The sequence below is a fragment of the Astatotilapia calliptera genome, chromosome 18, assembly GCF_900246225.1.
Source record: "Astatotilapia calliptera chromosome 18, fAstCal1.2, whole genome shotgun sequence".
NCBI classification, from domain to species: Eukaryota; Metazoa; Chordata; class Actinopteri; order Cichliformes; family Cichlidae; genus Astatotilapia; species Astatotilapia calliptera.
The window spans coordinates 5963634-5978824 of record NC_039319.1 but is presented as its reverse complement, the minus strand read 5'-3'; the positions used below and the strand labels follow the sequence as shown (position 1 = coordinate 5978824).

Sequence of the window (15191 nt, the reverse complement as noted above, 5' to 3'; positions counted from 1 at the left end):
GATGGAAAACTGTGTTTAGAAGGACAAATCTTTCCACATTTATTAGTTCAAATTACAGTATTCATTTGGATTTAGGCATATTTCCCAAATTAGTCAATAATGAATCTAAGAAAAAATAAAAATAGAAACATAAATCTTGCCTGAGATGCTATTCATTCATCCCAAGTTTGAAAGAGCCTCAACAAAAGTGTATTTTAAGTGGTAAGCATTACTGATTGCTCTCTTTGCTATTCTTAAATCAGTTGTCAAAACCACTGCAAAAAAACAGATCTAAAGGGTTCATTAAAGTACTGGCTTTTAAGCATAGTCCACAAATTTACAATCGAGTTAATGTCAGGGCTTTGGGAAGGCCATTCCAGAAGCCCAACATCAGCCTCCTTTATCCATTCCAAAACCAGTTCTTATGTGTTTGGGATCATTGTCCTATTGGACCACCGAAGTTTCCACCATCTAGCAGCTGATTTGAGGTGAAATTGATTAATTTTGAGCTAGTCCTCCTTCTTCAGTATTGCATGCCCTTTGTGCAATGTATCATTGGAAGAACATTTGGCTTGTCCATGTACAGCTGCAGTTGAAGTTGAAGGTGTTGATTTTGGAGCAGTGGTTTCTTTTTTTGCCCTGCACCCTCTCTACCCAGGCAGGTTTGAACCTTGCTGAATCCTAAAATGTTTCTGAACATCCTCCCTCTCATCTGAGGTCAACAGTTTAGGTCTTTTTCCCGACATCGGCAAAGTGGTGGCATATCAGAACCACTTGCATTTACGTAAATTATTTGAACCGATCATCCCAGAATCTGCGTTTGGAAACACTTGAATAAATCTACAGTTCTCCTTCTTAGAACCTCACTGAGTTCCTTAGACTTTTTCATTGTTCTATATTGGTTGAACCAGTGAGTTGTGTCAAACAAATGTTTTCTTATGCTGCCAAAGAGAAACTAGCAGTTGTAGTCAACTTAAAAGACATTAGAGAACCTTCAGCACATCTGATTAAAAATGTTTTATGTATGCATGTTTATATTTGTATGTGCCTGTATGTGTACTTTTGACCATGTTTAAACCAGACAAAATCCAAAATAAATTTAAACTTGTGGACCCAATTCTAATTTTTAAAGTTGGCAAAGGTGTATGCTGAATAAAAAAATCTTGAAACAGACAAAGAACCGTTCAGAAAAGTCATAAAAAGCCTCAAATTACCATCATGAATACATGTAAACTTCCACAACTGTGCCCTGGCTAACACTGTAGCTTACAGTACTAAAATGAGTACTATGATAGCACTATCATATACCAACAACAAGGGGAAAGGGCTACATTTTTGAAGTGATTCCAAGATTTAGCTGAAGCAAATATGAGGCTTTAGCAAGTATAAATCTAAGTATGCACAAATTAAAAAACAATAGTATTGGATGAGTCTAAAAGACTTCCTATCATTCAGATACATGACAAACAAAAAGATTTCATTTAAATTGTAGGCGGTCTGAGCTTACGTCAGGTTTTGATGTAATCATTTACAATACAAACAATTATTAATTAACTAAATAATTCTTAATGCTTCTTAATGGTGTTGACCACACTGTCTTATAATCATGGCCACAGTCACAAGTATCATGATATATGATACTTATTTGACATATGATAAGTATCATCTTATCATATGTCAAAGTACAGTAGAGTCTTTTAAAATTTTTCGAAGAAACACATTGGTGATTTATGATGACGATGACTGATCAAACTTTCCAGTCCACGAGTATTTTATTTTAGGTATACATACGGTAAATAAGGGAATATGAATGAAAGCCCCTCCTGTTGTTGTGTGCAGTCACCATGTCAAGAAATTACAAAATACTTGTGGTTTTTGCTGCAATCTATTCTTTGTCTGAATTTCGAATTAAGATCATATTTGAGTCATAAGCAACAGACATGTAGATCTGACTTGCTCCCCTAACAATAACAAGAATTTTTCAGCCGTTGCTCTGCATCTCCCAAGAACAGCTTTTCTTTGTACAACTATCCTTAACTTTCAGATGCCTCATAGCATGCCTTAGGTCTCATGGTTTTACTATAACCGCGAGAAAAAACAAACAAAAAACAAAACAAGTGTTTCCAGTATATCTATAATAAGTATGTATACTTTTTGCAAGAATAGCTACAAGTGCTTCGCCTTGGCTAGTATCTGAGCAATGATGTGTTGCTGTTGTTGTATTAGAGCTCCTCTCCTCAGTTCTCTCAGCTCCTGTCATTAGGATAAAATATGATCACATTTTAAAAATATGATTCAAATGTTTTGATGTATCTGAAACTTTAAGTCCTTTAAATCATAATCGTGGCAAATTATTAAACACATCTAGCCTTTAGAAGTATTAGCCTTTTAAAATAAACAGGTGGTAGACCAAAAAACTTTGAGTCTGTATTAAGCCGCTATTGTGGTTGACACATTAGTCATTGTTCATTCAAACTGCGACACATGCTGACCCATGCATCCAAAATAGAATAGGAATAGAAAACGATTTTTCAGTGCAGGAGCACAGAAATTTCCAGATGGCACTGAGGGAAACTGTGGAAATAATTTAGTTGAGAAAGTTGAGATAGTCTACCCAAAACTGAAAAACCTCCATGATCGCTTTTTCAGTCCATCAGTGATGAAACAATTTTTAATTTTTTTAATTTTTTGGAGTTAAGAAACTTTTCATTTGGAAAATGGCTGGCCCACACGTCAAATGCCACTATAAATGAGTAAAGGTGATGTCATAGTTCATGGAAGCCACAACCAGAAAGTTATGTAGGGATCATACTACATTATCTATCTGGAGATCTGCAAACACCACAGAGAAGGGTTATACTTTTATAGAAATTAGCCTCAAAGACGCATGGGTAATCGATAGTGCAGTCTCTTACATGAAAGCCCAAATGGTCCCAAAGGCAGGCACGTTAATGAACACTCATGTGAAAAATATAGTTTTCACAGGGCTCTATGCAGGCCTTGTACTTTAGGATTTAACATGCTAACTGACGCCTGCAGAGTCTAGGATGTAGCCCTTGTGTTTCTTGCAGTTTCTCTGAGCACTGGGAAATTCCAGCATTGTGCTAAACACCTAAAATGAAGCATATTTTATTAGCAGCATCTGGCTGCTATTTACCCTCTTAATTCATATGGAACCAGTAAGCATGGACCCAAAAGCATCCTTTTTTACATGACTTCTTGTCACTCAGGCCGAGGAAGGCCTTCATATACTTGTCAGTGTGGAATCTACAATACCTGCATCAATCAGTGTTATGTCTATTGTCAGGGTGCTGCTGCTCCCATCGTGTATGCACTGTATCTGAATGTTGCAGAACAAAGCCATATCACTACATACTGCCAAATGCTGTAGAAGGAAAAGGAGACCTATTTTTCACTACAGCTCTCCAATCTGAAATGTGCTCCATTTTGCACTGGTTTATATAGTACCCTTATCAAGGCTTTTCACTGTTTACATTAAGGTCAAATAAAATAATATGGTTGGACAAAAATAAATAAAAGGAGAACTTTGTTAAATAACCTACTGAATGTGTCAACAGAGATGATAAAAACCAGTGAATTGGCTAGCTGATATCAGCTGATATTAGCTTATCGCAGATATAAAGTATTGGCGTATGTCACATCTAGCACGATAAGAAAGAACTAATTTAGAAACTGTGTAACAATTACAAAGATTGTACAAAATAGGCTGCCTTAAACATTTTGCAATCTAAAGCATCGTCTCTTACTTATTCAAGATAACTTAAAAAATGCGCATGAGCCAATACATCGTCTGACCTTTTAAACACTCATATATGAAGTCTATTCTAAGACTCTTTTATGTTACTTCCTATTATTCAGTAATGTTTAAGGAGATAATTTGTATTCAAATCTGCAAGTCAATGCACTTTGATTTAGAAGTAAAACGTATGTTATCATCAGATACTGTAACAATATCCTGCAGATTCATTTTGCTGAGGGAATATTACAGTGATTATGGTTTTCAGGCACCACAGGAAGCTTTCAGGGGAGTCAGTGACATGGGTGTGTGTGTGTGTGTGTGTGTGTGTGTGTGTGTGTGTGTGTGTGTGTGTGTGTGTGTGTGTGTGTGTGTGTGTGGTTAATTAGAGCACTTGGTCTCAGGAGGATCAGACCTGGAAGGCGACTGTCTCTGCTACGTGACAGAAAGCCAGGGGCAGAGTGTGTCTGATAAGTTGGTGGCAGAGAGAGGAGACAGACATAAACAAACACAGATAAGTCGACAAGCATGCACACACCCACACATACACCCCTTGGTAAATACTAGTAGATGTACAGATGAACCAGTTGTGCTGGTATTTAAATACCCCCCTAAATCATTCCCAAATTAACAATATCAGCTTGTGGGTGAGAAACACTGAAGGCAACGTTTGCTCTTAAGTAGATACGGAACCCAGTGCTCACCACCTGAATTTGCTACAGCTACAATTTTGGCATGTTTATTTTCTAGTCTGTCACTACTTTCACGTCTATATCTGATTTAATTCACTCACATTAAATTAGGACTAGATTTATTTTAAATCCAAGACCAGGATAACATCAGGGATTGATGGCTATGATTTAAATGTGTGAATCTATTTCCTTGCTGTCCCAGGATAAAACGTCATAGAAAACAAACTGAGGAGAAATGCACAGTCAAGCCTTGCCCTTCCTCCTTCTCCTGCTGCTGCCGTCATTGGTCAGGACATTATTTGAGCCCTCATGTGGTTTAGTGAATTCAAGCCACTAAGGATCCCTCATTGGGCAGGCTGCCAAATTTGTGTTGAGATCTTGGACTTAAGTACATTCCTGCACTTTGCTGCAGCACTATAAGGTAGTTTTGGCATTGAACATTGTATTGTAATGTGCTAGAATTTAATCAGACAAGACACTACTCTGTAACTGTAATGAAAATGTTACAAAAACACAGAGCAAACAGATAGAGGTGAATCCCTGACTAAAACAAAGCATGCACAGTATTTTGTGCTGCCTGACTGTTTCTATGCATAAATAGCATAATGCCTCTTAACCCCTTAGAGAGAAAAAAGGTACAAAAAGAAGGGTTAAACAGAACCTGAACACTTGGCCTACATGTTGCAATCCCTTTCAAAGTTCAGTTTTGGGTGCCGGGAAGAGCAAATAAGCCTAAAAGAGCCCAAAAAAAATCATAAGCCCAGCCCTCAAAGATAACATTTCCAGAGGAATCAGATGGCACCTGTCACGTAGGCAAACTGTCAGGTTTCCTGTAGTAAGATACCTGCACAATAGCAAACACAGAGAAACCAGCACAACAGCAAATAAAGACAAATTCTTATGCCTGCATTTAAAAAGGCCCACCTCACTGCAAGACAATACGTTCTGGGCTGTGAGTGTTTCTTTTCAGCGTAAACCTGCACGACATGTTTTTGTCACAGCCGCACTCCTCATTCTATGCTGTCCTGTTAGCATACATACACATGCTATGTAGTCCAAAAAGGAGCAATCTGCTGAATATATAAGAGGGATGATTGTAATATCTCAAACTTGGCCACTCTAAAGTGCAAATCATTTGGCTTTTGCTTTGCAAATTGGCTTTTAACAGCATACACATATAACAAAGGAAAAGCAAAAGTGAAAGCACTCTCAAGGATCATATATCATGAAAAAAAGACGCAAGTTTGATGTAAATATCCCTCATTTCCTAAACGCCTGGTCTCAAATCACACAACGCCCTTCTTGACAAACCAGCAGACGTCCTCCCATCTTTACAGAGTATAGCCTGTTATGACTTTAAATACATTAAAAAAAATGATGACGATAATAATGTCAGTAGTTTCTATCCATCTACCAGTCTCTAATGGATTTTCACCTACGACTATTCCCACTGGACTAAAACGATAATATCACTTGAAATAACATGTTCTTTCAGATAATTAGCCTTTTTATTATTGTTTGTTTGCAGCTTCAAACCTGAAAAAAAAAAACACATTCTGGAGAGATAAGCATCCCCTCACAACACAGTAGAGCTAGCTGATAAACTATGTCAAATTAGATGGAAGAAAAGGAAAAGACACTTGTTTTTTAATTATTAAAAATCTATTATTAACAGCCATTTAAACTGTGACATCATTCTACTAAATGCTGGAATTATACCATCATGAAATAACATAAGTTATGAACTACCTACAATTGTATCTTTAAACTGAATTAACAACAAAAACATGGAAATTTTAATATATTGAAGAACACTAGCTCTCTGGACCTCTGATAGCATCCTATAGAGGTATCCCAGCAATTTCTATGGGTTAAACATTTTTTCTTCTAACATTTCCATTATGGTCTTTGTTTATGGGTTAATTATAGTGAAATAAGTATTTGAGGGACTTGGGTACATGGCTGTGAACTGCTTCACTGTAGCTGATATGTTAGTTTCAGGCTTGAAACTTGAAACAAAAGCAGAAATTTTTATTTCCTGATGGCAGTTAGACCACCACAACCAGCTGCTACATGTACACACTTTAAAATGTATCTTGTGGGTTGACTTTGCTTTTAACAACTTGTTTTAATTTGGTAAAGTGCCACAAATTCTAAACAATTACTTAGCATGTATTAACAGAAGTGTTTTTATGAGAAAAGGACATAAAAGTTGTTTTATAAGTCTGAACATTAAACAAATATTAGATCTGTGTTCTGTATTTCCAAAAATAAAATAATTTATGTGGGCCCGCTGCAGAATTTCAGCCAATTTCTGTTCAATGGGATTAGTAATAGGAAGTGGAACAGCTCTTTTAGAGCGTCTCTGGTTTTACTTTGAAACTACAAACCGGAAGTGTATGCTTGCGTTTGTTTTGCTTGACGCCTGAGTTGCTTGAGGAAGTCAAAGCGATATGAACCAGTGTGACAATATCATAAAATGTTCACTGTTAAACAATTATATGTCTGTCTTAATCTGATAAACCCATCTGTGATCAACGAGGGTTTAATTATGGGTGGTTACATGAAACTTTAACAGGAGCAACAAGCGAGCACTGAACGCTTGTGGCTACAGCGGAGGTTCACATAAACCAGCAGTTGTCGCTTCTCTCGATCAGGAAGAGGGGATTTAAACAGCTAACCGTTAAAAGTTAAACGGCGAAGTCCTGGTTGGGATATTTGTGCCGTTGTAACACGGTTGCTTAAACATCTTAAACAAACAGCAGAGCCAATCTGCGTTCACTTCTTCTGCCGAACATTTGAACCCTAGTCGTGGATTTGGCAGGTTACCAACGGAAATTAGCATTTTTATCCACCGAGCTAGTTTCGCCCGAAACCCCGTTTCAGTAGTGATAGCTGTCAATCAGCCGATTTGGCCGATAAACACAGCGAAGTATACTCGCCGTCAGACCCGGTTCGTGAACACGGATGAATGACCTGCGCGTTTAAATACTGGACGAACATAACGTTATTTCCTGTAATCAACTAATTAACCCTGTGGTATATTTTCACTACCCAATAAAAATGTAGAACCGCCATGAAGGAAAACAAAAAAACATGAAACAACAACAACAAATGCACATCATTTTAGTATAGAACTCGATTTAAATTAGTGGACACTTTGCACGAGCCCTTACGTTAATACGTGTTTTTGGAGGTGGGACTAACGGGAGAAGTGGGGGTCAAGAGAATGACGGGAAACTTACCTGAGAGTTTGGGAGACCGTGGGTGCCTGACGTGCGGGATGTCGTCGGGGAGATGTCGGTCAGCGGGACGGAGCGGCAGCGGCGTCCTGGACCGGAGCCGCCATGTTCATCTGGCTCAGAGGCTCCTCGGCTCGGCTGTTTATCTTTACCAGTAGACCCCCCTCCTCCGTCTCCACCGCCACCACCCCCACCTCCACTCATCTCATTACCACACGCCAGAGCTGGGTGTCTCTGCAGTTCGCCCTTTCTCAGCCTCACTCGTGCACGCAAACTCCCGTCAGCTAGTTATTCAAAGGGAAAACTGAACTAAAAGCCCTGAATGCAATTTTTATTTCTATTTTATTTGTGAGATAGTTTGTGACTTTTTGTTTTGTCAGTTCTGACTGCGATAAAAGAAAAGTAAACCACCAAAATAAGACACCCATATAAAGTCCCTTTTTTCTTTTTCGTTATGGGAACATTCACATTTATAGAACAAATGGTGAACGACGTATGATACTTTTAAAAACGCAGTTTCAGCAATATGTTGTATTACGTGTGCATTACAGTTTAACGCAGATGTGCAAATAATTAATTAAGACGTATTTATAAAGCGCATTTAAACAGCTGTATAAGACAACAGAAAGTTAATATAACCTAAATTACAAATTAATATAAAAAAATGGGGGTGGCCAAAATATAAAACAAGATAACAACCGGCCGTCACAGTCATAGTCAACAGATTAGGAATTCCACCATCTTTGATGCAACTCAGAAAGTGCCATAATCCTAAAGTTTGAGACCAGAACAGGTGACATGAAGTAAGAGTTCTTGGAATTAAACAGCTGTAGTATTTTAATCTATAATTAGAACTTTGTTGACAGTGACTCACCAGGTATTGCAGTGCGAAATTATGAATAACTTGACTGAAATTTTAAAACTTTGCAAACAATCCAGTGAGCAAGATCGGTTCTTTCTTGCAGGCTGGTTCTGCCCCCCTTGTTTGACACCGCTGCTTCCAGATATAGTATGTAGGGTGTAGTTAGTAACTTACAAAATATTTTCCTGTAGTCTCTTAAATACATGTTCTCCCTTTGCCAATACTTAGTGAATGCCATAAACATGCTCATACAGTTCTAAGATTTAGACGCTCTGACAGTGGCCTATATATGTGAAAGTGTATTTCACAAATTAAACCTACAATTATATTTCTGTCCACAATACACCGTATAGGTGTTAGGTGTCCATCAAATGTCCTGCATTAGTTATGCACTGCAGTTTTTTTTAGTGTAAGGTGAGAGATTTTCAGTAAAGACACAACTGAATCCCAAATGAGCAAAATGTTGAAAAGGGAAACATGGAGGTCCATGTACATAATTCACTCACAGTTTAATTTTAACCTTTTTTTTCACAGTATTCCATCGCATATTTACATATAATATTTTTTTAAAACAAGTTTCTAAAAAACTAGAACAATTATAATGCAAATTATTGTAACTGACCATGGTACGATGAATTTTGCCATAAAATTAAGAGATACTGCCACCTAGCGACTGACTGTGTGTGTGCAGCATTTCCAGTGCAAAGTTTAGAGATTCATTAACATGACTGAAAAGACAGATGGCTTAAAGTTCGCAAAGGGAGAAAACAGCTGGATATAAAATATAAATATATTTCTGTACACATCACTATTTAGATTTCTCATTGTGTCACGGTCAACAGTCTGGGAAAGCACCAAAATGTTTTATTTTCCCCAGTTCCCATTCCCATACACACACTTTATGCTTTATTTGACAAATCTTTCTTAACCGAGTGCCTGCATAAAAAAATTCTATACCCAGAAACAGCTGAACAGTTAAGCAATGAATTTCCTTTTACCCACATGAAACCTTTCTTGAGATATTGCAATAACACACCTGTGATAGGGAAGTGCCAGCCTCATAAATAACAACTCAATGACAAATGTTATGAGATTATTTACTTTCTGGGCTTCATTATATACAAAACTCAGTAAAATAAAGTACAGTACATTCATTTTATACTGTATAAATCCTACTCATCCCACTTACATGACAAGAAAGTATTGTTAAATGGAAGACAATGCTGACAATTATTTTTAAATCAACACAAAAAGCTCACTTTAACAGCCTCAACTCAAAAAAAAGAAGACATAGAATCAGTTAAGCAGTTTTAATTAGGGGGGGGGGGGGGGGAGACAGGGGAAGTGTTAGGGGATGAGGTTATTCTTCATGCGGCCACAGGCGGCTGACCTTGAGGCAAATTTTAGCCTTGTTTAACTATAACACAGGCTGCAGCTCAGTCCTGGTGAGTCCCTTTGTTTTCTGTGCCTTGTGTGTTTTGAGTTGTGAAATATCTGAAGCAATGGGTGTGACTAATACAACAGATTTTTCCTCTAGAACATTTCTCAATCAGCACTGGTGTACAGCACAAACATAGCGCTGAAAGCAATCATCTCGCATTCAAAAATCATTAGCTGTTGATCTTGAAAATCCCAGCCCAACGCTCCATTTCATCTCACTGTCAGTGGATGTCACAGATTGCTCTTCCATTTGCTGCTCTGTGAAGATTCGTTCACTGCGGGAAAGAAAGGTTTACATTTGTGTCACAGCCAAATTTTCTAAATGACAGCAGCACAGTTATAATTAACCTGCAGTCCTAAAGTATAGTAACTAAAACTACCAACTCACAGTCGTATACCTCTGCTCACCATGCATGTTGAAGTTTACAACCTGTCTATTCAGACTCATCAGTTACAGGACAGAAATTGGTTTCATGAGGTCACAGTTACCTTGAACTTTGACCACTGATTTCTTATCAGTTCATCTATGAGTCTAAGAGAACACGTATCTCTGATATAATCATGTTCCTCCCTCCCTAGATATTCCTGATATATCACGTTCGAAAGAATAGGATAGATGTGAAGTCACAAAGACTTTGATCTTTGGTCACCAAAATCTAATCAGGCCTTCTTTGAGTCCAAGCAAACCTTTGTACCAAATGAGCAGAAATTTCCCAGCAGCAACAAAGAGCTGCTGCCAGAGCTGAGGCATTAAAAAAAACAACATGGTGAGATACGTCTATTTTGTTGGATCATATTTAAATCATTACAGTATCTGCTGGAACTTATTTGTAAAGGAAGTAAATGAGACCATACCCAGACTGATTCTGCCTTCTTTCTCCAGCTTCTTTAAGTGATGAACCAGGTTCACATTAGCTGCTTGGTGCAGGTGTTTAGGTGTGTCCTGAGAGAAAAGCAACACAAGTTTCAGTGTCATTTTTTTGTGATCCAGCCTCAAAACAGATCAGTCTGTATGGGATCAGGCCAAGGTCAAAGTCAATTGTATAGCACATGCTAAACCACCAGAGCTGAGAAAAGTGCTTCACAGGCAGCCAATAATAAAACAGAAACATTTCAAGAAACCGTTTAATTCTGCATTTAATTCTGAGTTATTATTAATCTCTCTCTTTTTAAGTCTATTTCTTGTAATATTGTTGATCATCTGATTAGCAGAAACAAATGCTCTGCAATGAGTGTGAACATCGACAAGATCAGACAAGTACAGCAGTGCCAGCCCATTTAGAATGTAATCAGAAGGGATTAGATTGCTTCCATGGTCAAAGATGGTAGAATTACTGGTAGAAGTCTACCCAGTCTACCTTTGACAACAAGCTGGAAACAGCATCAAAGGAAAAGAAGGTTTTTCCTGACCTTGTACACAATCTTGACAAGCTCCATGGAACTGAAAGGCTTTCCTGCTCCATCCTGAATGGCTGCCAGGATCTGTTGTTCTCTTTGGTCCCTGTGACTGATGTAGTGTCTGATCTTAGAGCCAGCATCCTGAACCACAGGTCCGTGGCCTGCACAGAGAACAGCAGCAGCAAGCTTTTTCTCCAGTCATCGGAAAGACTTTGTTAAATGAATGCACGTCAGAGAGGCAGAACTCAAAGAAGCACAGCCGGTAGCTCTGAAACAAGTAAAGTCGATCAACGGACAATTTATTGGCAGCTATTTTGAAAATAAGGTAAATATTCACTGGTTTAAAAATAAAAAAAGAATTATTCGAGGCGTTTCGGTGAGTGAATAGGTGCGGATCTTAGAAGTGGAAGTCATAGAGTAACTTATAACAATGTCATGAAACACTCCTCGCAATAAATATGGAAAAACAATTCACCATTATCTAATATAATGGAGACGATGATCTGTGATACAGCATGGTATCTGCAGAATGGTGTATCAAACTAGACTTACCTACATTTTTTTATTAAAATATACATTTCTCACTGGTGTAGTGATGATGTACCACATTGTGTGATTGTGTGCAAACAGGTTGAGGGGGGGGAAAAAAACATTATCCAGAGGGTTTTTTAAGAAATAAAACAGAGGGCCAAGCATCAGCGTATCCTTGCTCACCAGGGTAGATGAGGTCAGCCTCCGAGTCCAGCAGGATTTGCAGAGATTTCATGTAGTCGTAGAGGTCTTCAAACACGGCCGTGCCCTCGCCCAGGATGCAGTCTCCAGAGAAGATAGCCCGCTCCTCCTCCAGCACCAAGGCCATGTGGTCATCAGTATGGCCCGGAGTGAAAAGCACTCTGGGAAAAAGAAATGGCTCTCTGCTCAATTGTCTGATTGTAGATTCAGACAAAAGCCATGTCAGTGTGCAGAATGATAATAACCATAACTAAAGGAATATTAACAAATTTTATTTTTTGTTGGTACTGCAGCAGATTTCATGATATTGGTTTGTATATTTTCACCCTGAAAAAGTCTTTGAGCTATTGTTCTTCTGTGTATATTATGACAGATGTATTTTTAATGCTCTTTTATAAATTCACAACGTGTAAAAACTGAACTGACTTGAGTGTGGCTCCCTCCGTCTCAACAACATCTCCATCTTTTAGGTAATTGTAGTCTTTGCTTCCTGCTGTCTCTCTTGCTTTGTTGGAGCGAGGCAGTTTGCTGACTCGGACCTCAGAACCTGCAAGATAAAAAAACCCCCTAAGAAATGAATACTGACTCACTGAGTCTCTAAGCCAAAAAAGTACAGGCAGTTTTTGATTCACTAAACTAATAACAGATTTTTCATTAGAAGGTGGCTTTTAGATAGATTTCATGATTACAGTAATGATGAACGGTGAAGTAACCCAACTATACCCACACATTCAGGGGCTCACCAGTTATGTCCCTGCAGATATCTTCTACTCCACCTGTGTGGTCGTGATGCCAGTGTGTGACGATGATCTCCTGGATGCTGGTGCTGAACTGCTTCAGTGCCTGTTTCAGGCTGCTGATGTATTCAGGCACAGCAGGTTCCCCCGTGTCTATCAGCACCCGTCTGGAATATAATTGCTCATTATATATTCACCCAAAGGGTTTTAAAGGTAACTATGCATATTCATATATTCCAACTCTACCGATGAGTACTCCATTGTTCTGTCTTATAGTTGGCTATTGTTTTATAGCTGTTTTATTCACATTACAGAGAACTAAGCGCTCCTTTTCACTGCAAACGTAGTCTACTATTTTTGTTAAATATTACTCCAAACTATTATTATTTATTATATTGAGTATATGCCGAAGAAACAAAAAGACCCTGGCAATTAATTTCACAATTTCAGCTTTGTTCCATCTGTCACCTTTATTATCCAGAAGCGCGAAAATGCTCAAGTTAAAAGATTTTAAATGGAATTTGGCATTAGCGCCCATTTCTACAAGCTAAGACATTGCACGGAAAAGGAGTGTCAAGTTTTTGGCCAGCTAGTCCCTTTCAAATACACATGAGCTAAACAGACAACACATTTACTCATGTTTCCTTTTGGGAAAATGATCAACGTCACTACTGGCTCGACTAGAGTCACCTTTTGCCTGTGCCGACCAGGTAAGTGTTGGTTCCCTGCAGAGTCATCGGTCCCGGGTTACAGCCCAAAACCCGAACCACTCTAGCAGACAACTGCTCTATGCGAGGAATAATGGCGCTCATAGCTCCAGCTGGCGTGAAGTTATCATCAGTACAAAATAACAAAACATACAGAAGTAAAAGTTCAGGAGAATCTCATACAGGATATAAAACTTGTTTACTTCCTGTACGTACTAAGGAAGATTTCAAAATAAAAGTCCTGAGCTCGCTCATCCGCGTCAGTGTTTTGACACGATCCTCTATCACCCATTTTAAATGTGTCACTTAAAGCTTGCTGTCAGTACTGCTGTGCCTTTTATCTTATGTTCTTTTTCACATTATTATTGTAACTTTATTTCATGCTGTACTTTACAGTATATCTTTTCAATTCGAAACTGACTGGGTAAACCTATCGCATCTTTACATCTCCCACCACATCTGACTGACTCACATTTTCACACGTGTACTTTTGATAGGCATGTGTGGATTGTGGGGAAAAAGGTTTCTGTGGTTTTACTGCTCTTTGTTGTCTTTGTTGTTAATGTCTTTGTCACTACACAGCATTTTCGTGTCACTTTCTTAGATATTTTGCAGGTTAAAACAAGGACCTTCTTTTCTTTGGGTCAGTACTGCTTGAGCCCATTCAACAAACAACCCATGTATATTAGTGCCATATATGAACATAACCCAGTTCTATATAATTCGAATTATTTTATAGGAGAAAAATAATGACAGCTCCAAAAATCCCCGTAAAGACTAAACCGGTCTTTTACAAGCAATAGTACAAACCAAACACTAGATGGGGCCATTGTCCAGTTTGAGTCACCTCATACCCAGGCTGGCACATTGTGAATATATAATTAAAAATCCAAGATTATCAGTGTTTGTCAGACTGAGTATTATTAAGGATAATCACGCTTTGTAACTTTATTAATTTTAACCTCAAATATGACAACTATCTGGTCGAATGGCTAATGTTGCTGTCATTAATCCTGAAAGTTGAACTATGGGCGGTTTCAGGTCAGTCAAAATCATTAAAAACTGTTTGAAACAGGGTAGTTAATGAAGTTTCATATATATATTTGGGAATACATTAAGAAAGTTTTGCAATTGTTTTAAGGGAATTTTGCAGCAGGCCCATGGACTGAACACATAGGATGAGAACAGCTTTACAAAAATATTATTATTATTATTATTATTATTATTATTATTATTATTATTATTATTATTATTATTATTATTATTATTATTATTATTATTTAAACTGCAGCACTAATGCTATGTTTAAATAAAACAAATACTCTGATTTGTAGTCCAGTGGGTTCACGTGTACACAGAGATGTTATGAACTAGCCTTCTCTGAGAAGCTCATTGGTTTATTGGCTCATTTGCTTCGTTTGCTCATTCATTAAAAGTGTGTTCATGTTTGGTAGTTTGTCTATGTAGCAATTTGTGTGCATTAGTCAGTAGAAACCACACATATATATCTTTTACATAAGTACAACAAGCTTGAAAAGACAAGCTAGTGTATTCTAAGAGGAATTATGTCCATTGGATGAGCAGAAGAGTGCTGCTTTAAAAAACAAACAAACATTTGCATGCTGGTAGTATTTGACCACTTCAG

General features: G+C 38.0%; 2 protein-coding genes across 4 annotated transcripts in view; both read right to left on the bottom strand.

The window, feature by feature from the left end:
* LOC113009960 (nuclear receptor coactivator 2-like) overlaps window positions 1-7945 on the bottom strand; it is a 54995-nt gene extending 47050 nt beyond the window's left edge. For 2 of the 3 annotated variants that reach the window (XM_026148667.1, XM_026148670.1), the window contains exon 1: window positions 7674-7945. The gene's annotated coding sequence lies outside the window, so the exon portion shown is untranslated. The remainder of the gene's footprint in view (window positions 1-7673) is intronic. The other variant, XM_026148671.1, reaches the window with a different exon arrangement.
* A 1398-nt stretch (window positions 7946-9343) lies between these two features.
* Window positions 9344-13752, bottom strand: lactb2 (lactamase, beta 2). The gene is made up of 7 exons (XM_026150869.1): window positions 13530-13752; window positions 12846-13006; window positions 12529-12649; window positions 12085-12263; window positions 11383-11531; window positions 10828-10915; window positions 9344-10247 (listed from the first exon to the last, which is right to left on the bottom strand). Exons 1-7 carry the CDS (start codon window positions 13649-13651, stop codon window positions 10204-10206), a joined length of 864 nt encoding a protein of 287 aa, XP_026006654.1. The 5' UTR covers window positions 13652-13752; the 3' UTR covers window positions 9344-10203.
* Window positions 13753-15191: the final 1439 nt, after the last annotated feature.